The sequence below is a fragment of the Bufo bufo genome, chromosome 10, assembly GCF_905171765.1.
Source record: "Bufo bufo chromosome 10, aBufBuf1.1, whole genome shotgun sequence".
Taxonomy (NCBI): domain Eukaryota; kingdom Metazoa; phylum Chordata; class Amphibia; order Anura; family Bufonidae; genus Bufo; species Bufo bufo.
The window spans coordinates 130,203,826-130,227,719 of record NC_053398.1 but is presented as its reverse complement, the minus strand read 5'-3'; the positions used below and the strand labels follow the sequence as shown (position 1 = coordinate 130,227,719).

Genomic DNA, 23,894 nt, shown 5'->3' with positions numbered 1-23,894 from the left:
AGCCTTTTTAGTGCCGAAAAGTTTGGGTCCCCATTGACTTCAATGGGGTTCGGGGCGAAGTTCGGGTCGAGTTCGGATTCCGAACCTGAACATTTTCGGGACGTTCGGCCGAACTTCTCGAACCCGAACATCCAGGTGTTCGCTCAACTCTATTCACTATCTTTGTTATCTGAATATAACTTCCACAGTGTGAGGATTGTCTAGATGTTCTTCCAAATATGTATTCATGTATCAAAGTTTGTTTCTTAGCTCTGAGATAAGGACTCCATGGGCGCAGCAAGTGCTAATTACATCCACAGTTTGGTATTTGCTAATGAGCAGAAAGTCTGTGATGTCTATGGACACTTATAATCAACCTTAGTTTTGTATAAGGAAATATATGTATTGGGTTATATTGTTACGTCTTTTTAAGGACATTTATATATCTGTTATCATATATGTTTTAGGGACGTATATATTCCTATAATATATTCAAAACAGCTTAAGCATGGGCTTTGTTAATGAGTATCTGAAGATGTGGTACTGTTGGTGTAGCAGAGGAGACACGGATATCTCTGTGAGAAAACAAAGTTTATTCATATTATTATCAGTCTAATCAGTCAACAATGTGGAAAACATTCAAAAGGCATCTAAGAGTCTGTCTCTAATTGGTAAGAAGTGTCAAAATGAATCAGTTAGCTTTGATTTAAAGAGGACCTTTCACCCATTATGACATTGTGAACTAACTATACAGACATGGAGAGCGGTGCCCGGGGATCTCACTGCACTTACTATTATCCCTGGGCGCCGCTCCGTTCTCCCGCTATGTCCTCCGGTATCTCCGTTCACAAAGTTATGGTAGGCGGAGTCTTCCCTTGTTCTCCTGTAGCGCTGGCCAATCGCATTGCAGAGCTCACAGCCTGGGAGAAAATAACCTCCCAGGCTGTGAGCTCTGCGTTGCGATTGGCCAGCGCTAGAGCAGAACAAGGGCAGACTCCGCCTACCATAACTTAGTGACTGAAATCTCCGCCTACTATAACTTAGTGAGCAGAGATACTGGAGGGCATAACGGGAGAACGGAGCAGCGCCCGGGGATAATAGTAAGTGCAGTGAGATCCCCGGGCGCCGCTCTACATGTCTGTATAGTTAGTTCACAGTGTCATAATAGGTGAAATGTCCTCTTTAAGCTTCCAAATACCAGGTGTGTATAATGAAAATAAAGTCAGATTTACATTTTAACTCTTTAGGGCATAAAGCGTGTGACTTATACAACAGTGCCACCTAGATATAAGTAGGCAACACTACACCAGTAGCAAAAGTGCATTCTGGGTAGAGTTATGATGTCACACCCCTTATCAATGTATACGCCCCTCCGACAGTGATTGGAAAGTTCCAAACTAGGAAGGTGTGTTCATCTGATAAGTTTTTGGTTAAAAAACCACATTCAGGAAAAAAGAAGGGAGAGGAAAAAGAACAAAGAAAGAAAGGGAGATTCCAGGAAAAGATCTTGATTATCGGAAAAACTCTTGAAAGCAGACTTCCCAGAGACTCTGCACATCACTTGACCCTTGGGTAATGTATATTTTGTTTCATGTGGTATTGGTATAGATTAATTGGCTTGATTCTTAGTCAAACCCCGCTTATTGCGGACAGATAGTGTTAGTTCCACATCAGTATCAGCGGATTCAGTGAAGATGCATATCACTGAATACAAGATCTGATATTGATAACAAGAGAGCTTCTTTGTTGGGAATCTTTATATTCCCTAGTTTGATATCAAGCTGATAATTTATAAGTTTCATTGCAATACTACTTATACAATCTGAGAGTGGTCATCGTTTTGGGCAGAGCAAGGGCTTGTATCTCTCATTTTCATTAGTGAGTTTCTGTGCATAATCAATTGATATATATCTCTCATAATTTTAAGCAGCATTACATTCTTGTACTGGTTGAATAATAGATTGTGAGACGTTGGTCTTGGTGTTAAATTTGTGTTCTGTTGGCACCATCTAGTGGCAGTATTTGGGTACTACAGTTTTCTTTTATCATTGGTTTTATACTCATTGTTATTGATTGTATTTTAAATTATTATATAATAAATAATTTATATTTTTGCATAGACGCTTGTACCCTGTTTTACTGATTGCTCAAAATAATTAGGTTCTCGATCAAACTCTTGGAGGTGTATATATGTCCACCTTGCGGATCAATATCTTTTCTATAATTTTTCTTTTGATCTGTAATATATATTTTTTTAAATAAAGCATTTGCTTTATATACCCGACACTGTGACTAGTTGTATTACTGTGAACTTGGGCTAAACACTAGATTGGGACATTTATCTGTTACACAATGCCATTTGGTTGAGCGAAATGGGAGATATCTGTGGGCACCCTCAGCCACTGCTCTAGATCATGCGGCCTGTAGAAACTGAAACCACATTGAACACCTCATGCGCTTTTCTATGCATTTTGGATGCGGTTTTATCTGCACCATCTGAATACACCGTAATGATTGTGAAAGAAACAGCATCAAAATTCCATAAACGTAAACTTTATTAAGAAATCCTCTCGCTGATTGGTTCTTCCATGTGTAGGAAGCTTCTATGTCAGGATCTACAGCTCTGTACGATCACCTCCAGACCGCTTTCTGGGACTGGATTTTCTCTGGAAGGATCTCAGTCCAGAACTTTTACTTTCTCTCCTTCAGCTTTGAAGACAATTTCAGCTTTAAGTTCATCTCCATATAGTTCTCTTTTGTGCCGTACTGCCGCCATGTTGTGAGGTCGGGACTATTGGGGTTCCTACAGTGAAAAATGTGGCATTATAAGTAACGAGCAGAAAATAAGGTGACAACAGCAACTGTGTGGTCAGTCCAAATCTGAGTTATGGTCTTACCCAGTTCGAGCAAAGTTTGTCCAGTATTTCATAACCTTCCTGGTCAGGACTTCCTCTTCAGGGGTTGCAGGTCCTGAGAAAGAGGACATCACTATTACTAACGGACCTACAATTCTCACAGCAGCACAAATCTCCTCCCTAGCCTGATACTAGCCTGATACAATGTATCAGTGCAGGTAAAATGTATCCGTCTGAAGTCCCAGCTATTTACTTTAAATACAATTTTAGCAATTTCTCAGCCATGTAAGGCCTCTTTCACACTTGCGTTGTGGTGTTCCGGCATAGAGTTCCGTCGTCGGGGCTCTATGCTGGAAAAATCCTAGTCAGTTTTATCCTAATGCATTCTGAATGGAGAAAAATCCGTTCAGGATGCATCAGGATGTCTTCAGTTCCGGACCGGAACGTTTTTTGTCCGGAGAAAATACCGCAGCATGCTGCGCTTTTTGCTCCGGCCAAAAATCCTGAACACTTGCTGCAAGGCCGGATCCGGAATTAATGCCCATTGAAAGGCATTAATCCGGATCTGGCCTTAAGCTAAACGTCGTTTCGGCGCATTACCGGATCCGACGTTTAGCTTTTTCTGAATGGTTACCATGGCTGCCAGGACGCTAAAGTCCTGTTTGCCATGGTAAAGTGTAGTGGGGAGCGGGGGAGCAGTATACTTACCGTCCGTGCGGCTCCAGGGGTGCTTCAGAGTGACGTCAGGGCGCCCCACGCGCATGGATGACGTGATCGCATGGATCACGTCATCCATGTGCATGGGGCGCTCTGACGTCATTCTGGAGCGCCCCGGGAGCCGCACGGACGGTAAGTATACTGCTCCCCCGCTCCCCACTACTACTATGGCAACCAGGACTTTAATAGCGTCCTGGGTGCCATAGTAACACTGAACGCATTTTGAAGACGGATCAGTCTTCAAATGCTTTCAGTTCACTTGCGTTGTTACGGATCCGGCGGGCACCTCCGGCAAATGGAGTGCACGACGGATCCGGACAACGCAAGTGTGAAAGAGGCCTAAGAAGGACTAGGTCGGGATGGTTTTCTCAGCCTCTGAATGGAAATGAGAATGGCTCTGTTCACTGATATCACAGTTTGGCTATATAGCCGTCATGGCTATATAAGACATAATACAACCGGATCCGTTCATGGCGGATGCATGCGGTTGTATTATTGTAACGGAAGCGTTTTTGAAGATCCATGACGGATCCGCAAAAAAAATGCTAATGTGAAAGTATTAGGGACCGGGCTCATTTTCACCTTAAGGACCAGGCCATTTTTTGGAAATCTGACCAGTGTCACTTTAAGTGCTAATAACTTTAAAACGCTTTGACTTATCCAGGCCATTTTTTCGGCACATATTGTACTTCATGACACTGGTAAAATGAAGTAAAAAAAAAATTTTTTTTGCACAAGAAAATACAGAATTTACCAAAAATTGGGAAAAATTTGCAAATTTCAAAGTTTCAGTTTCTCTACTTCTGTAATACATAGCAATACCCCAAAAAATTGTCAAAAGTGACCCCATCTAAGAAACTACACCCCTCAAGGTATTCAAAACTGATTTTACATACGTCGTTAACCCTTTAGGTGTTGCACAAGAGTTATTGGCAAATGGGGATGAAATTTGAGAATTTCATTTTTTTGCCTAATTTTAAATTTTAACCCATTTTTTCCACTAACAAAGCAAGGGTTAACAGCCAAACAAGACTGTATCTTTATTGCCCTGACTCTGCTGTTCACAGAAACACCCCATATGTGGCCGTAAACTACTGTACGGGCACACAGCGGGGCGTAGAGTGAAAGGTGCGCCGTTTGGTTTTTGGAAGGCTAATTTTGCTGGACTGTTTTTTTGACACCATGTCCCATTTGAAGCCCCCCTGATGCACCCCTGGACTAGAAACTCCAAAAAAGTGACCCCATCTAAGAAACTACACCCCTCAAGGTATTCAAAACTGATTTTACAAACTTTGTTAACCCTTTAGGTGTTGCACAAGATTTAATGGAAAATAGAGACACAATTTCAAAATTTCACATTTTTGGCAGATTTTCCATTTTAATATTTTTTTTCCAGTTACAAAGCAAGGGTTAACAGCCAAACAAAACTCATTATTTATGGCCCTGATTCTGTAGTTTACAGAAACACCCCATATGTGGTCGTAAACTGCTGTACGGGCACACGGCAGGGCGCAGAAGGAAAGGAATGCCATACGGTTTTTGGAAGGCAGGTTTTGCTGGACTGTTTTTTTTTACACCATGTCCCATTTGAAGCCCCCCTGATGCACCCCTAGAGTAGAAACTCCAAAAAAGTGACCCCATTTTAGAAACTACGGGATAGGGTGGCAGTTTTGTTGGTACTAGTTTAGGGTACATATGATTTTTGGTTGCTCTATATTACACTTTTTGTGCGGCAAGGTAACAAGAAATAGCTTTTTTGGCACGTTTTTTTTTGTTATTTACAACATTCATCTGACAGGTTAGATCATGTGGTAATTTTATAGAGCAGGTTGTCACGGACGCGGCGATACCTAATATGTATACAATTTTTTTTATTTATGTAAGTTTTATACAATAACCTCATTGTTAAAACCCAAAAAATGTTTTAGTGTCTCCATAGTCTAAAAGCCATAGTTTTTTCAGTTTTTGGGCGATTATCTTGGGTAGGGTATGATTTTTTGCGGGATGAGATGACGGTTTGATTGGTACTATTTTGGCGTACATGCGACTTTTTTGATCACTTTTATTACCTTTTTTGGGAGGTAAGGTGGGCAAAATGTAAATTTTCTCATAGTTTTTATTTTTTTTATTTTTATGGCGTTCACCATGTGTGGAAAGTAACATTACCGTTTTATAGATCAGGTCGTTACGGACGCGGCGATACCTAATATGTGTAGTGTATTTTATTTTTTTCATTTTTATTCAGTGATAAATGTTTTTTTTTTATCTTAACTTTTTTCACTTTTTTTTTTACATTTTTTTGACCCAGACCCACTTGGTTCTTGAAGATCCAGTGGGTCTGATGTCTGTATAATACAGTACAGAACCCTATATAGGGCTCTGTACTGTATTTTACTTACACTGAACAGATCTATGCTTTTAGCACAGATCTGTTCAGCACCATGGACAGCAGGACGCCTGAGCAGGCGTCCTGTTGCCATGGGAACCTTCCCCGTCTGCCACAACTTCGCAGACGGGGAAGGGTAAGCACAGGGCTGAGGGGGGCTGTCTGGGGGCTCTCTCCCTCTCCATCGGGGGGCTGCAAAGGCACATCAGCCCCCGATGGGAGAGGGAGGGAGCTGCCTCTTACTGTTAACTTTTTCCATACAGCGGTCCGTACGGACCGCTGTATGGAAAGAGTTAAACGGCTGACATCGCATCACCGATGTCAGCCGTTTATACCAGGGTGCCAGCAATGTGCTGGCACCCTGGTATAACCCACTAGAAGCCAACGAATTTTCAAGGGGAGGCGGGCGGGGGATCGCGATCCCGCAACGCCCCCACCGCCTGCGACACCCCCCCCGCACCACCCGCCGACATCAAATCGTGCATGGGTGCAGGGGGGGGGGTGAAAAATATTGATTTTAGGCACTCTAAAGTTTCTGATCCCCGCGGTCAGGGACCGCAGGGATCAGAAACTGCAAAAAGCGCAGCAAACCGCAGGTCTGAATTGACGTGCGGTTTGCTGCGATCGCCGACAGGGGGGGTCACATGACCCCCCCTGGCGTTGTGACAGGATGCCGGCTGAATGATTTCAGCTGGCATCCTGTTCAGATTAACCCCTGGGGCGCCGGAATGCCTATTTAAAGTTAGGACGTACCGGTACGTCCTGTGTCATTAAGGACTCGGGAAATAGGGCGTACCGGTACGTCCTATGTCCTTAAGGGGTTAAAGGGGTTGTGCAAGTTATATTTATTGATGACCTATCCTCAGGATAGGTCATCAATATCAGATGGGCTGGGGTCCGACACCCGGCACTGTGCCAGCGCTGCCTCCTCTTCGCTGTTCACCTTCTTGCTGTTGCATCTGCAGCGGTCGGTGAGAAGGTGTAATTACACCTAACCGTCCCATTCATTTCAATAGTACGGATCGCTCATATACACTTGTATAGGAGCCATCCATACCATTGAAATGAATGGGACGGCTTGGGTAATCAATCAATCAATAAATCAATCAATAAATGTAACTTGGACAACCCCTTCAAGTTACAGATGTGTCCACCTGATTCCTTCATCCTAGAGCAGGGAGCCACACCAACCACTCATGGCCAAAAAGATGTTTACTGTAAGGTCCGAGCCCCCCCTTCCTTTACAAACACATGATAAAACTGGCTATTCCCTGAGGATAGAAATGGGGAAGAGTCTTCACAGGATGTTAATGATAACAGTATACTCACCAGCATAAACTGTACCGTTCCTCAGGAAGGGTCCTCCAAACACAAAGAAGATCTCATCTCCATGATCGCACTTCACAAATGATGGCCTTTCGCGAGCCTTATAGGATGGTGGGTGCTGAAACTGATAAAAGTAGACGGGAAGCCCAAGATCTAAAGAGACATAAGAAGACCACACGTTATCTGTCCATTTCATGATAATCAAGCAGCGGAGAACATTGCCGTCCTTGTTTTAGGGTACTTTCACACTTGCGGCAGAGGATTCCGGCAGGCAGTTCCGGCATCAAACAGATACATTTGTCAGACGGATCCGTCTGATAAATGCATTGCAATACCGAAACCATCTTTCCGGTTGTCATCCGGAAAAACGGATCCGGTATTTTTTTTTTTCACAGATTTAAAAGTCTGCGCATGCGCGGATCGGAAAGCAGGATCCGTTTTGCCAGAACACTTAATGCTGGAACCGGCACTAATACATTTGTCCGATACGGCATTCCGGCAAGTGTTAAGGATTTTCAGCCGGAGAGAAAACTGCAGCATGCTGCGGTATTTTCTCAGTCCAAAAAAACGTAAGAGGGACTGAACTAATGCATCCTGAACGGAATGACAGTGGGCACAGAGGCGGATGCCGGAGTCCCACTATGGTGTCATTGAGCATGATGGGGGTAACTGTATTTTACGTGCTCTCTTTTATTATATTAGGTTCTGTCCTTTTTTCCCTGCTTTGTGCTTTCTTTCTGCCATTTATTTTTCAGCTAACCTGAGGTAAATCTATTGGCGGATTCTGATTGGACGATGGTTGCTTACCTGTATCTGGGGTACCTGTTTTTTGCCCCTCCCATGATTGGCCAGCTGTTCTCTGTGGCGGGAATTTGGAATATTTATATGAGCTGTCAAGCGGGTTCAGAGCTGTCAGTCGCCGAACCTGTGAAGAAGAGAAGACGTCGCCCCGCCCGCCCTCCCCTTTGAAGTCGCGGTCCTGAGTTAGAGGGGGGTTAGTTAGTCACAGGGGGACATTTGTGGTTTTTACTGACGTTTTAATGGTGTTTGATTAATTTATGAATTAATTCATTATTTATTAAATTTGGTTTATTATGTATTTTAACCCTTAATAAAGGACCGCGGCCATTTTGCACCATATTTGGGTTTGGTCTTTATTTTAGTTAAGTGTTAGATAAGAACTGTGCTCATATGACACCATGCATTAGGATAAAACTGATCAGTTCTTTTCCAGTATTGAGCCCCTGTGACGGAACTCAACACCGGAAAAGAAAAACGCTAGTGTGAAAGTACCCCTAACATATACCGCCATACACTGCCACAGCTCTGGAGGTGCATACAATTACTGCATGAAATGTCATCAGGAGCGGACTGAGAGGACCCCGAGACTGGGACTAATGGTATTACTGTGCACATGGGCTTAACAAGGACCCGTCATCTCTCCTGACATCTCTGTCTAACAACTTGCTTTCCATATAAAATAACAGTTCTGGAATATCTTTACATGTACAGTCAGGTCCATAAATATTGGGACATCGACACAATTCTAACATTTTTGGCTATATACACCACCACAATGGATTTGAAATGAAACAAACAAGATGTGCTTTACCTGCAGACTGTCAGCTTTAATTTGAGGATATTTACATCCAAATCAGGAGAACGGTGCAGGAATTACAACATTTTGCATATGTGCCTCCCACTTGTTAAGGAACCAAAAGTAATGGGACAGAATAATAATCATAAATCAAACTTTCACTTTTTAATACTTGGTTGCAAATTCTTTGCAGTCAATTACAGCCTGAAGTCTGGAACGCATAGACATCACCAGACGCTGGGTTTCATGGGTGATGCTCTGCCAGGCCTCTACTGCAACTGTCCTCAGTTCCTGCTTGTTTTTGGGACATTTTCCCTTCAGTTTTGTCTTCAGCAAGTGAAATGCAGCTCAATCGGATTCAGGTCCGGTGATTGACTCGGCCATTGCATAACATTCCACTTCTTTCCCTTAAAAAACTCTTTGGTTGCTTTTGCAGTATGCTTTGGGTCATTGTCCATCTGCACTGTGAAGCGCCGTCCAATGAGTTCTGAAGCATCTGGCTGAATATGAGCAGATAATATTCCCCGAAACACTTCAGAATTCATCCTGCTGCTTTTTTCAGCAGTCACATCATCAATAAATACAAGAGAACCAGTTCCATTGGCAGCCATACATGCCCACGCCATGACACTACCACCACCATGCTTCACTGATGAGGTGGTATGCTTAGGATCATGAGCAGTTCCTTTCCTTCTCCATACTCTTCTCTTCCCATCCCTCTGGTACAAGTTCATCTTGGTCTCATCTGTCCATAGGATGTTGTTCCAGAACTGTGAAGGCTTTTTTAGATGTCGTTTGGCAAACTCTAATCTGGCCTTCCTGTCTTTGAGGCTCACCAATGGTTTACATCTTGTGGTGAACCCTCTGTATTCACTCTGGTGAAGTCTTCTCCTGATTGTTGACTTTGACACACATACACCTTCCTCCTGGAGAGTGTTCTTGATCTGGCCAACTGTTGTGAAGGGTGCTTTCTTCACCAGGGAAAGAATTCTTCGGTCATCCACCACAGTTGTTTTCCGTGGTCTTCCGGGTCTTTTGGTGTTGCTGAGCTCACCGGTGCGTTCCTTCTTTTTAAGAATGTCACAAACTGTTGTTTTGGCCAGGCCTAATGTTTTTGCTATCTCTCTGATGGGTTTGTTGTGTTTTTTTCAGCCTAATGATGGCTTGCTTCACTGATAGTGACAGCTCTTTGGATCTCATCTTGAGAGTTGACAGCAACAGATTCCAAATGCAAATAGCAGACTTGAAATTAACTCTGGACCTTTTATCTGCTCATTGTAATTGGGATAATGAGGGAACACCACACACCTGGCAATGGAACAGCCGAGAAGCCAATTGTCCCATTACTTTTGGTCCCTTAACAAGTGGGAGGCACATATGCAAACTGTTGTAATTCCTACACCGTTCACCTGATTTGGATGTAAATGCCCTCAAATTAAAGCTGACAGTCTGCAGGTAAAGCACATCTTGTTTGTTTCATTTCAAATCCATTGTGGTGGTGTATAGAGCCAAAAATGTTAGAATTGTGTCAATGTCCCAATATTTATGGACCTGACTGTAACTGCATGTTGTAACATGTCACCGGGTGCTAGACGTTTGAGGTGTCTGACACCGTCCAATCAGTGCTGCCAGCGCAGGGACACAGCCTCCAACTAGTGACAAGCTGCTGTCAATTCATTCATAAATCTCTACTGAGAATAAAAAAGGAAATCACAACACAAACTGCTAAGAAAAGAAGTTCTAGAATTGTTCTTTTATGGGGAATACAATTTACTAAAACAGACTTGTCATGTTCCTCAGTTCATTCCTGAAATGTCCTTCAGACCTTCCTCAGGTAACAGATGCACCCGGCCATCCAGATGACGTAACATGATTCATCAAACCAGTCCGCCTTGTTCTTGTAGTGCACCTGGCACAATCTCTTCCCCAGGTACGTAGCACACACAGACCTGGCCATCCAGATGATGTAACATGATTCATCAGACTAGGCTGTCTTCTTCTATTACTCCGTGACCCTGTTCTGTCACCACCAGACATCTGAGAAGCTCTGACAGACGTCCTTCAGAACCTCCTCCTTGAGGTTCCTTTTGTTCTGTTTTCATTTTCTCATCTCGTTAGCCTCTCTCAGCTGTCATGTAGTTGCACTGATTGCATCCCTTTAAATCCCTTCCCATACTGCATCTCTTTGCGGTTTATACAACTTCCTGGAGTATATGCATGCTGGATGCTACTACTGAGTCTTCTACAGATAAGTTTTGTTTATTCATTTGTATTTTCCTGTTTGCTGGATCCCAGGAGACCCTGACTCCCTCCGTATGAAGTTTAGGGAGCCGGTGGTCATGTCCCCTCACTATTATAGGGTGTTCAGGGGTTATTCAGTCGAGGTACGAGGATATGCGATCTTCTACCATTGAGAATTTTGCATAGGCTGAGCAGTTTAGGGAGAGAGCCAGGTCTGTTGCAGGGCTATCCCTTTGGTTCCTTAGTTTTGGATCCAGTCAGCCGGATCTTCCTTTTGTGTCTTCTAGTTTGCTGTACACCTTCCGTGACATGTTCTGATGCTCATGTGACCATTGTAGGCACTTTTGGGGAGGACCGGAGTAAGCATGAGTGATATCACCAGTCTGTGTCCACTGAGCTCCATACACAGCAAGTTACAATGTGTCCTGACACCTCTCTGTCATAGCCAGTAGGAATGTTGTCAGCCGTTTGCTCTACAGTAGGTCTTTTGTGGGATCGGACCAGATGGGCTAGCCTTCATTCCCCCTACGTCAATGAGCCTTGAACATCTGTTGTCCGGGTGCCAGTTCACTGGTTCCTCTTCTTTGGAGCACCTTTGGTTGGTACTAAACACTACATACCAGGAACATCCTACAAGACCAGCTGTTCTGGAGATAATGTGACTCGGTCGTCTAGACATCACAACTTGGCCCTTCTCAGAGTCACTCAGGAGCTTACACTTCAAGAACTGACTGTCCACTTGCTGCAAGGACATATTGTCATGAGATAACCATATTATTCACTTCAGCTAGCAGTAATTTTAATGTTATGGCTGACGGGTAGCAGTTTCAACACATTTAACATTATGGTTATGGACAGAGGAGTCACATGAGCGCACAATACAATTGAACTTGCATCGGGTATTTTGGGCATAATGGGGGACCAAGGCCTAATACTTCTACATATCAGCTACTATGTGAATGGACTGTACCTCGATAGTATTTTGCAATCTGAAGAGCCGGTATAACAAACTTTTGATCGCCACACAAGTCCAAGAAGCGATCACGAATCTTCAGTGGATCAGTGATGTCACCAATATACTCGTCAACAACGAAAGGGATGACGTCAGGACTCAGAACCTGGAAAATGGACATTAACCACAATGAAAACTAATCGGATAATAAGACGAAGAACTTAGAGGACATGAGCTCATCTCACCGGTATAGCATCTTGGACTTTCTCGATCATTGTCTCCCTTGTCATTCCTTCTGTTATCCCTGTTATATTTAATAGCTAAATGAAAAGATAATAAGAATATTACCATCACTCCACCCAAATAATAAACCTTCTCCGGCTCATGAATTTTCCATTTTTCTGCACAGTATTTTTTATTAGAGCAGCGTTTTGTGCTCCAGAGCTGCTCATCCTGTAACTGAGGCAGTAAGCATCCAATATGATCCCAAATGAACGGCAGGTCAAACGGTCACCTGCTCATCACCCTGCATACACTGTACTGCATGTGCTCAGTGGTAACCATAGGGCCCTCCAGACTTACAGCTGAAGGTGGACATAACTGAATGGGGCCCCCACTGTACGTGTTCAGAACATGAAAAACTTTTGGCAAATTTACCCTTGGCAGCTGTTGTAATGCTAGTTTCACATATGCGGTAAGTTCTATGCCAAGACAGCCTGCCTGAGCTCTCTGGATCCAGATTTGACAGACGGTATCGGAATGCCCACTGGCCTCTTTAACTATAATGCCGAGAATTTTCCAGATCTCCACTAGACCCCGTTATAGTTGATGTTCTCTGCTAGAACAGCCTGCTGTATCTCTTACTACATATGTAAAACTAGCCTAAGGGGAGCGCTGTCATTCTTTAGCTTTGCTCATACCTGTACAAGTGCCCAGCCGAACTCCTGATTATTAATTCCAATGAGAAACGGGACCTTGTTTCCTTCCTTGTTAGCCATCATCTCCTTTACTGGCTTAGGTAGAAAAACCCCGTCCACTGATCCAGGAAAAGCTGTCACGCCCTGCAGAGACAGACAGCACATGAGACACTGACCTGCAGTAGGTGCATCCGTGGGTATGTGCACTGAGACCTGGGACAAAGAAACAGTCTATGGGACTGCCAGTGACAGCCGAGCACTGCACGTGGCCATCTCGATCAGTCCCACAGTCTTTATATGACGTGGTAGGGCACCTGTGTGACCAACACTTCATCCAGACTTTTCTTCACTGTGGTGATGCAGTAAGAAGGACTGGGAGGTTTAGGACTCCGAGCTTAATGCTTGGTATGGGGCCCCCAACCTTCTGACATTTATCACTTATCCTGTGGGTGGATGTTATGTATCAATTATAGAAGATGCCTCTTTGAAAATTTCCCGGGGAGTAATATTGTGGGATGACAACACCTACCATTGTTTTGGTAATAGCGAGAAACTCCTCTTCTGATTTCTTCTTCAGACAGTCGGCTATGGAGGCGAGATCACAGCCTGATATGTTCGCTACTAACTGCAGAGGAAAACAGATATAATATTCAGATATTGTATATATTTATTCCTGGACCGGGTGTGGTTCTCACTCCCCCAGAGGTGCTAAAACTGCCGGACAGGAACAGGAGGCGCAAAACTGGGAATCGTGAAGGTTGCGGAGGTCGTTCAGCCTCCAATTATTAGAAGCAATATTATCTCAGATTGAATTAGAAAAAAATACCATCAGATGCCATTCCCAGAGAAAGAATGGTGGGTGGACTAGTATTTGTAGTATCCACAAAGTGGTGGTTGTAGTATCTATCCAGTAGTAAAAGACACTGTATCTAGTACTCAGTAGTATTAGTTGTAATAGTAGTGGTAGTATCTATCTGCTGGTAGAAGTATCTATTAGTAGTAAAATGTAAAAGTTGGACCGGCACTCAAAACACTAAGAGAGATGTGGAACCAAACACATTTATTTGAACACAATATAATAAATCAATCTAGATACTATCATCGATTGTACAGTCTATCGATCATAGAATATCGATTATAAAAAAACGATTATGAAAAATCGATCAAATAAAATCGAATAAAATCAAATACATGGAATAAAATAAGCATAAATAAAATATTCTAAATCGATTGCTATTAGGTTACTTATGGAGCCTTATGTATATAGGTTACAGTCCCAGTGCAAAAGACTCATATGTAAGGGTAAGTCCCAGTAGCAGGTATCAATCTGGATATATAGGACCTTTAGTCTTTGTTTAAAGGACACAATTTCGCCTAAATTTCAGGCTTGCATAGTCAATCGGTACAACCCGCTTTCAAGAGTAAATGTACACTTTGGTTACTCACAACCCATTGCGCTGATCAAGAGATTCTTTTTCTGCGTGTGGAAGTTATTTCAGGTGGCGTCCCACCATTCACATCACAATCCAGCAGTGTTGGTTTCTCTTTGCAACGGCTCTCAAGATCTCGTCTCATATATATATATGTGTGTTTGGTTCCACATCTCTCTTAGTGTTTTGAGTGCCGGTCCAACTTTTACATTTTACAATATACCTATTGAAAGCAAGGGGTGGCTCTTTTTGACCAGAGCACCAGGCGTGACTGTCCACAGTGAGCCATCTGTGTATCGTTCCCAGTATCTATTAGTAGTAGTAGTATGTAATAATAGTTTAGAAAGGGCACTACACAAGGGTCAATTGGGCCACGTTGTTCTCCACCTCCTGTGGAACAGTGGCAGTGTATTTTACATCACATTTTAATGTGTATTTCTATGCTTTTATGTGTATTTTTCCTGTTGTCTGTGTATCAGGCCTGCTAGGGCATAGTTCCTCCTCCTAGACAGTAGAGGGAGCTAGGGAACCCCTAATATATATAGTCAGGTACTGTTCAGGGAAAGAGTTCTGTGTGTAGAGTCAGAAGCAAGAAGACACCATTAGCCAGAGAGGAGCTTAGGTGCAGGCTCTGACATGCAGCTAGACAGCCCAGGCTTCTAGATGCCACCAGGAGAAGAGGCTATCTACTGAGAAACCTGCAGTTCCTACAAAGTACAGTACAGAGCAGAGCAGAAGTGTTTCCAGCTGAACCAGAGAGCTGAAGGGCAGAAGAGTTTATTTAATGCAAGGAGATATATACGAGAGGAAGTTTCTTTACCATAGTGCACAGGATTTCTGAGGAAAAGGTGCAGCCTGATCTGTGAGTGTGTTTTAACCCTCTGAGTATCTTGCAAGAACATTGTGCCTGCCATTTATAAAAGCCTGCTTATTATTGCTACTGCCATGTGGAACTGAACCCAGACTGTAAATAAGTTGACTGTCTCCAGTAAAAGGATGTTTTGGTTCACCACAACATCGTGTTCCTCAATTATTCCTATTATAAATCGGTGTGCCACCGTTACAGGCACTGGCGTCACGAATCTTAAAGGGATCTTGCCACCGGCACATTAATCCTGCAACACCCAGGGCACCTCACCTACCACCGGCCTGGTCCCTATATACAGAGAGTGCCCCAGAGGACCCCTGTGCCAGCCTCTCCATCACTGCTGTACGCCTGCCCAGGGTCTTTCAAGAAACTGTGAGTAACCCATAGCAACCCTCGTTTGCCTAAGTAACAGTGACCTCACCATCGCAATACCCTGCAGGGCTGCGTACTGCATCTCCTGAAAGATTCTCTGGTTTGGAACTCAAGAAGAAAAAATACAGACACCGTAAGTAACTGTAAAGGTCAACATAAGGGAAATCATGTTCCTCAGCCACTGATAAGACGTGGAAATGAAGGAGAGTGAGGTCTGATTCAGCCTTAACTTCAAGCAAAGAGAAGGCTCATCAAGAAGGGAAGTTATAATGGACATGGGGAGTGGTGAGAAAAGACGCCTGTTTACTGCATTGAAGACCCACTATCATAACTCCGGGGCAGCACGCCCGCTGCCTCAGTGAGATATATATAACACTGATGTTTACTTCACCACCTCCGCCCTGTGCCAGTCATTACACTGGTTGTCCATATAGTATAACAATCAATTTATACTGCTCATTCTCACCCACAAAGCTCTCCCCAGTGCTGAAGCCCCTTATATCTCTTCCCTCATCTCTGTCTACCTTCCCACCAGTGCTCTCTGCTCAGCCAATGACTTACAACTGACATCCACCTTAATCCGAACCTCTCACTCCCGTCTCCCGTCTCCCAGACGCTCACTGGTAATATACTTACCCCGCGCAGCTCCTTGTTCCCCGCACAGCCGCTGCTGCTTCTCCCTGCACACAGATGAAAATGTCGATGTTTTCATCCGTGTGCAGGGAGAAGCAGCAGCGGCGGTGCGGGGACCAGGAGTGGCGCCGGGAGCGGGGTAAGTATATTATTACCGGTGAGGGGTCCAGCACATGTGTGTGTGTGTGTGTGGGGGGGGTTGAGAAACTGGATAACCCCTTTAATCCATAACATCCATAATTCTTGACGCTCCCTAAAAACGCATCTCTTTAGGTTAGCCTATCGCATCCCCTAATCTAACCCTTCACCATTCATTCCCATCCCCCTTCAGAATTATTCCTCTGAATCTGACCTCATTCCTCCTGTTTTAATTGTTGACCTGTTTGCTGCTGTTATTTATGTTGTAGTATAGCTGTATCTATCTAGTATTCGTAGTAGTAGTAGAAATATCTTTCATATTACTACTAGTAGTAGTAGTGTATCTCTCTATCAATAGTAGAAGTAGAATCTATCCAGGAGTAGTAGTGGTATGTAACTATCCAGTACTAGCAGCTATCTATCTACTAGTATCGGTATCTATTTATCTACTAGTAGTATTAGTAGTAGTATTAATCTGTCATAGTAGTAGCCGTAGTACTCCTATAGTAGTAATATTTATCTGTTATAGTAGTAGTAGCAGTGGTAGTAATATCTAGTTGTTGTAGTAGTATTATTGATCTAGTAGTTCAGCATGTAGTAGTAATAGTAGTGGTGGTAGTATCTATTAGTAAAAATGATCTATCTAGCATTATTTGTAGTAGGAGGAGGAGCATCATCTAGTAATAGTAGTAGAAGCATCTATGTAGTAGTTGTAATATCTATCTAGTAGTTGTATTACCTATCTAGAACTTGTAGTATCTATATTGTATTTGTAGTATCTAAGTAGTAGTATCTATCTTGTAGTATTAGTAGAGGTAGTAGTATCTAGTAGACTAGTAGTATATACTTCAAGTAGTAGTAGTTGCAATATTATCTAGTAGTAGTAGCAGTATCTATCCAGTAGTAGTAGTGTCTATCTAGTAGTAGTAGCAGTATCTATCCAGTAGAAGTAGTGTCTATCTAGTAGTAGTAGTATCTATCAAGCAAAAGTATTTATCTAGTAGTAGTATCTACTTAATAATAGTAGTATTCATCTAGTAGTAGTATCTATCCAGTAGTAGTAGTATCTATCTAGTAGTAGCATCTATCTAGTGGTAGTAGTAGTGTCTATTTAGTAGAAGTATCCATCTTGTATTAGTATCTAGTAGTAGTAATTATATTATCTAGTAGTAGCAGATGTATCTATCTACCAGAAATAGTGTCTAGTAGTTGTAGTATCTATTTAGTAGTTGTAGGGGGTCATTTATTAAGACAGGAGTTTTAGACGCCGGTCTAAATAAGGCCCTGCACTGGCGGTGGTCCGCCAAAGTTATGTAGAGGCGCCGGCCTCTACATAACTTCGGCGGGTCCACCGGCGCTTATAAATCTACTCCAGCTTCAATGCTGCTGCAGATTTAGACTATTTTCTATGCCTAAAACAGGCATAGAAAATGGTAAATGAGATGGGCTCGCTGGCCAGTCCCCTTGACCGCCCACACCACAACCACTTTTTTAGACCTGGCGTGAGTGGGGAAAAGTTGCAGATTACGGTGCAAATAACCTTTGCGCTGCAATCTGTGCCAGAAATCCGCCTAATAGAGACGTATTTACTGTAAGTAATAGTATGTGCAGTGCCGCGAAAAAGTATTCACACTCCTTGAACTTTTCAAAATTTTTTGGGGGATTTTATATGATAAACAAACACAAAGTACGTGTGAAGTGAAAATAAATAATACGTGATTTTTAAAATTTTTAATAAATAACAATCTGAAAAGAGTGGCGTGTATTTGCATTTAGCCCCCTGTACTCTGATACCCCTAAATAAAATTCAGTGTGTCCAATTGCCTTCAGAAGTCACCTAATTACCATATTTTTCGCCCTATAAGACGCACCTAGGTTTTTGAGGGGGAAAATAAGAAAAAAAATATTTTGAACAAAAAGGTGTGCTTTTGGTGGGCTTTCAACTAATGGTAGCCTGTGAATGACACTATTATGGGGGTCTGTGGATGGCACTGTTATGGGGGTCTGTGGATGACATGACACTGCTATGGGGGGGATCTGTGGATGACAGATAAATAGCATCTTATGCTATTTGACATCCACAAATACCCACCGTGATACATGGAGGTGGCAGCATCATGTTGTGGGGATGCTTTTCTTCAGCCGGGACAGGGAAGCTGGTCAGAGTTGATGGAAAGATGGATGGAGCTAAATACAGGGCAATCCTGGAGGAAAATCTGGTAGAGGCTGCAAAAGACCTGAGACTGGGGCGGAGGTTCACCTTCTAGCAGGACAATGACTCTAACCATCCAGCCAGAGCTGGTTTAGATCAAAGCATATTCATGTGTTAGAATGGCCCAGTCACAGTCCAGACGTAAATCCCACTGAGAATCTGGGGCAAGACTTGAAAATTGCTGTTCACAGACGTTCTCCATCCAATCTGACTGAGTGTTTTTTTTAGCTATTTTGCAAAGAAGAATGGGCAAAAATTTCAGCCTCTAGTTGTGCAAAGCTGGTAGAGACAGACCCCAAAAGTCTTATAGCAAAAGGTGGTCCTACAAAGTATTGACTCAGGGGGCTGAATACAAATGCGCGCCACACTTTCTAGATTTTTATTTATTAAAAATGTTGAAAGCCATGTATCGTCTTCTTTTCACTTCTCATATACTTGCTACTTTGTGTTGGTCTATCACAAAAAAAACAACAATAAATACATTTAAGTTTGAGGGTGTAATGTGAAAATTTTTTGAAAAGTTCAAGGGGTATGAACAGTTTTTCAAGGCACTGTATCTAATGTTCCTTCTAATGAAGCATAAAATGTAGCGTTTCACTCCAACAGATTATATTAAAAAGGGAAAGGTTTTATTCCCCCATACACGTATACGACCTTTTGGCTCATCCCCATGGAGACATCTTCAAGCCCTAGTATTCCTTCTAGATAGGCTATACTTACCTCCTGATAGGGGACGAGCTCTTCAGAGTTGCTGACTATAAAGCCTGGCTTTGTTACTGATCCACTCTCTGCGATGGCGCGGTGGAACAGACCTTTGGCTAAGGGAGAGAGCAGCTAGAGGAAAAGACAATTCAGATTATTCTCATCATAAACCCTTGGATCGGACACATTCATTATTTCTGTTATTATATCTTCAATGATTGAACATCGTCCTGTAGTCTGCTTATGGCATAGACAGAACAATCTGACCACGACCGATCATAGAAAAAAACATGGGGAATTGTCCTTTGGGCATTTTTCTAATATATCTCTATGAACTGAAATTCTTTTTCCTTTCATTTTCGGAAGAGTATATATTCCACTCCTGCCAAAGGGCAATTAATGCACAAGAAGCAATGAAAAGTGTAACAGCTGTCCTCACTAACGCTATATAAGCCACAGAGGGAGGTTACTGCTGATAGAGCAGAGATCATGTCAGTGTTTTCTCCCTTAAGCCTCATTCACACGTCCATGCTTAAATCCGTGAAAAGGTGGTCAGTAATGCCTCCGCAAATATTTCCATGATGGATCCGTGAGGGGTCCATGTGTCCGTTTTTTGCTGTCCGTGTGTTATCCATGTTTCACTGACAATGCACAGCTGAAAAATAATTTTCAAAGCATCTCTTCCTAATGAGACGTGAAACACGGATGGAACACGCATGGCATCCGTGTGCAGAGGCGTGCAAAACCTCTGGCTGAAGGGGTTCTGGAAGGCAGTCAAGGAGTGCCTGTGGAAGTTTCCAGGGTAGGACATAGGGTTGTACCCCGGGATTAAAATTCAGCACTGAGTTGTTAATCTGACCCACCCGTAGCGTTGGGGGTGCAGCCAGGTCAGGGATAAGGGGCTCTGACTCAGGTTGAGCTCGTTCTCTGTATCTCAGCTGGCCATTCGGGCATGCTTGCAGGCATTGAACTCTACCCGCAGCACCTGGTTCTTCCTGCCAGACTTCAGGGGTGATGGCAGGGGACAGTGGCTTGGCCAGAAGGGTTACTCCAGTTGCAAATAAGCCTTGCACAGACCGCATCGGGGTGTACTCAGCCTAGTCTCCAACATACAGGTTGTGGCGGGCCTGTGGTAGGTAATTCCGTTTAACGGAGCGGCGGCCCACAAATAGTTCTTCCCCAATATGATTGTCTTGGAGGAACCCACACCTCTCTCCACAGAGAACCACAGTACAGTTCCCGTATGTCGTATAAGTTTAGGGTCACCTGGCCAGGGGTCATCCAGGACCTGTTGACCCACTCTTCAACCGCCGTATTATATTCCCACTGGCTTTGAGCGTGGCATGTTATCTCAAGGGGGACCTTAGGGTTGAGGTGACTTGGCCTTTGTTCAGCTTTCCTGGGTGGCGGGGTGGAAACTCCAGCCACCTCTGCCGTGCCAGCCGGCGTGCGGAGCAGGGCCTCCTTGGGACTAGCAGAGTGATCGGGTACCACCGGGTGCAGTGCAGGGGCAGCTACGGGTTGAACCAGGGGCCTCAGGGAGCAAGTTGGCTATGACCTGTTGTTGCGGCCGGATGGCCGGTTCCGGTGCCTCCTGTCGGTGTGCGGGGACCTCTGCGATGGACGACATGATCGCAGCGGTCTCTGAAGCTGCAGTCGACTCTGCGGGAGTCGTGGCTTGCTTCTGGGCCAAGACGTCCGTTGCAGGGGTTGATGAGGCCATCGGTGATGTTGTCGCCTCCGGGACCTGGATCGCATGTCTGGCGGCGGCTTCCGCGGGAGCGGGCTTGAGGATGGTGGCCATCTTTGTCTCAGGAGTGGCGGCAGTCTGAGGAGGAATCCACAGCCTCCGGAATCCTGGAAAGCGCTGAGGGGGCCGTTCCTTTTCACCAGTTGGGAGACCCGGACCTCCGGTAGGTAATTTTCATACACCAGTTCTCCTGCAATAGTCATTCGGTCCCACTTTGGCTTGGGAAGAGCCATCTTCCTTTGCTCATCAGTCAAGCTGGATGCAGGAAGTGAAGGTGGAGCCTCAGAGGAGGGGTCTTCACTCCCTTGGCTTACATTGCAACGTTCTTGGTGGGCAGGATTAAGGTTTCCGGCTTCTAGGGGGGCGTAGTCAGCATTTTCGCCCTCCTGAGAGGGCGTTACTGTGTTTTCACGCTTCTGAGGGTCATGAAGAAGCTGCACCATTACAGAAATAAGGTGAATTAACCCTTGGAGTGCTGACACGCACAGTGCCGTGCTTTCTTGTCCCGCAATAAAAGTAATAAAGTCAACCACAGGCCCGCCACAACCTGATATTCAATTCCAGGTCAAGAAATGCAACTGTGGAATAGTTGTGTGTACCTTTAAAGGTAATACCCCAATCCGTAGTATTAAGATGTCTAATGAACATGTCAATCAAGGTGATGTCTCCAACCCAAATAAAGATTAGATCGTCTATATAACTACAATAAAAAACAATATTATTTGCTCAGTAACCAGAGCTGTAAATAAAAGTATCCTCAAATACCCCCATAAAAAGATTTGGGAAACTTGGTGCAAATCGCATGCCCATTGCGGTACCCTTGATCTGCAAGTATAGGGAATCCTCAAACCTGAACACATTGTGAGTCAAGATAAATTCAATACATTTCAGGCTGAATGTTTTCTGTTCCTCCAGCATCAGAGAGTCACTGTCCAAAAACCGTTTCATGCTGGTTATGCTGGATATTGGAATACAAGGCCGTCACGTCCAGGGTCAGCAAATGGTAGCTGTCCTACCATTCAACGTTTTTGAGTAGCTGTATCAGGGAAGTGGAATCTTTAAGGTATGATGGTAATTGGACAACATATTTTTGTAGAAAACCATCAATGTAATGGGACAAATTACAGGTGAGGGAGGATATCCCGGAAATAATGGGTCGACCAGGCGGGTTAGTGGTATCCTTATGGATTTTTGGTAAATGATAAAATATAGCAGTCTCCGGATTTGTAACTTGAATGTAACTCTCCAAACATTGGAGAGAAAGACGAAGTACGCCCTTACTCAACTGCGAGCCCTGGCCCTGAATGCCAGTATTTCAAAATTCCTAGCCTTTGAAATGCTGCCTTTCTGTCTGGTGGAGACGGACAGTTTTAAAAACTTGATGACGGTGGCTGTCCTATAGTACGTGGTTCCAAGACGGCACTAATTTTCCAGGCAGGCCATCCCTACCCTGCATTAAGAAGTGGCAAAAAAATCAGGTGTGCGCTGCACAGTGCCATCAGTGGCAAGGTCCACATAACCACCGATACGTGGACCAGTAAGCATGGGCATGGATGTTATATCTCCCTAACTTCCCATTGGGTAAATGTAGTGGCCGCTGGGCCTGAGGCAGAAAGTGGTTTGGGTGCATGTCCTACCACCACTGAACATTGCTGGACGTTTCTCGGCGCCACCTGTTGCCTCCTCCTCCTATTCCACTCCTCCTCTGCCACCTCCCCATCCTCCTCTACCACCTCCTCATCCGGTCAGCATAACACCTGTACCACCAGCTTCAGCAGAGCCAGGGGGAAACTACAGCAGGCTGTTGTGAAACTCATCTGTTTGGGGGGAAAAAACCCACACCACACAGGAGCTGTGGACGGGCATCGAAGAACAGAACGATGAGTGGTTTGTGCCACTGAGCCTCAAGCCTGGCCTGGTGGTGTGCGATAACAGGCGAAATCTCATAGCAACTCTGGGCCTAGTCGGTTTGATGCATATCCCTCGCCTGGTGCATGTGCTGAATTTGGTGGTTTAGAGGTACCTGAAAAATTACCCCGAGATGTAAGAATTGCTGCAGAAAGTGCAGGCAGTTTGTGCGCACTTTCTGCTTTCTGACCCTGCTGCTCCTCGCCTGTCTGCGCTGCAGCGTGACTTCTGCTTTCCATCTCACTGCCTCATATGCGACGTACCCACAAAGTGGAACTCCACCTTGCACATGCTGGAGTGACTGTGCAAGCAGCAGGTGATGATGGCGTTTCAGCTGCAGCACGCATGGGTGAGTCGTTCTGCGGAACTGCACCACTTCATCACCAACTAGTGGGTCACCATGCAGGACGAGTGTGCTGTGTTGAGCTGTTTCGAGTACTCCACCAACATGCCCAGCGCCGATGACACCACCATCAGCGTTACTATCCCACTTCTATGCCTCCTTGAAAAACGCTTCAGGCGATGATGGATGAGGATGTGGCACAGGAGGAAGAGGAGGAGGAACAGAGATCATTCCCACAGTTATCAGGCCAGTCGTTCACAGGTGGCTCCGAGGGTGAGTTCCTGCACCAACGGCGGCAAGGTACACAACTGTCCAGCCAGGGCACAGTTTTGGAGGATGAGGAGGATGATGATGATGAGGAGGGGGAACTGTGTTCACAGCAGGTTGGCACCTAAAACAGCTCACGGCATCAATGGAGTGTGGCTGGGGGAATACAGAGGACGCAGACAATACACCTCCCACCGAGGACAGCTTGTCGTTGCCTCTGGGCAGCCTGGCACACAGGAGCAACTACATGCTGCAGTGTCTGCGCAACAACCGCCGAGTTGCCCTCATTCTTACCAGTGCT

General features: G+C 44.4%; 1 protein-coding gene across 1 annotated transcript in view; it reads right to left on the bottom strand.

Moving 5' to 3' along the window:
- Positions 1-2,556: 2,556 nt before the first annotated feature.
- LOC120981117 (fatty acyl-CoA hydrolase precursor, medium chain-like) overlaps positions 2,557-23,894 on the bottom strand; it is a 675,808-nt gene continuing 654,470 nt past the window's right edge. The window contains exons 6-13 of the mRNA XM_040410615.1: positions 19,344-19,457; positions 13,500-13,595; positions 12,974-13,114; positions 12,299-12,373; positions 12,072-12,219; positions 7,267-7,416; positions 2,877-2,949; positions 2,557-2,782 (exon numbers count right to left, since the gene is read on the bottom strand). Coding sequence (XP_040266549.1) covers positions 2,671-2,782; positions 2,877-2,949; positions 7,267-7,416; positions 12,072-12,219; positions 12,299-12,373; positions 12,974-13,114; positions 13,500-13,595; positions 19,344-19,457 — 909 coding nt within the window. The 3' untranslated portion in view covers positions 2,557-2,670. The remainder of the gene's footprint in view (positions 2,783-2,876; positions 2,950-7,266; positions 7,417-12,071; positions 12,220-12,298; positions 12,374-12,973; positions 13,115-13,499; positions 13,596-19,343; positions 19,458-23,894) is intronic.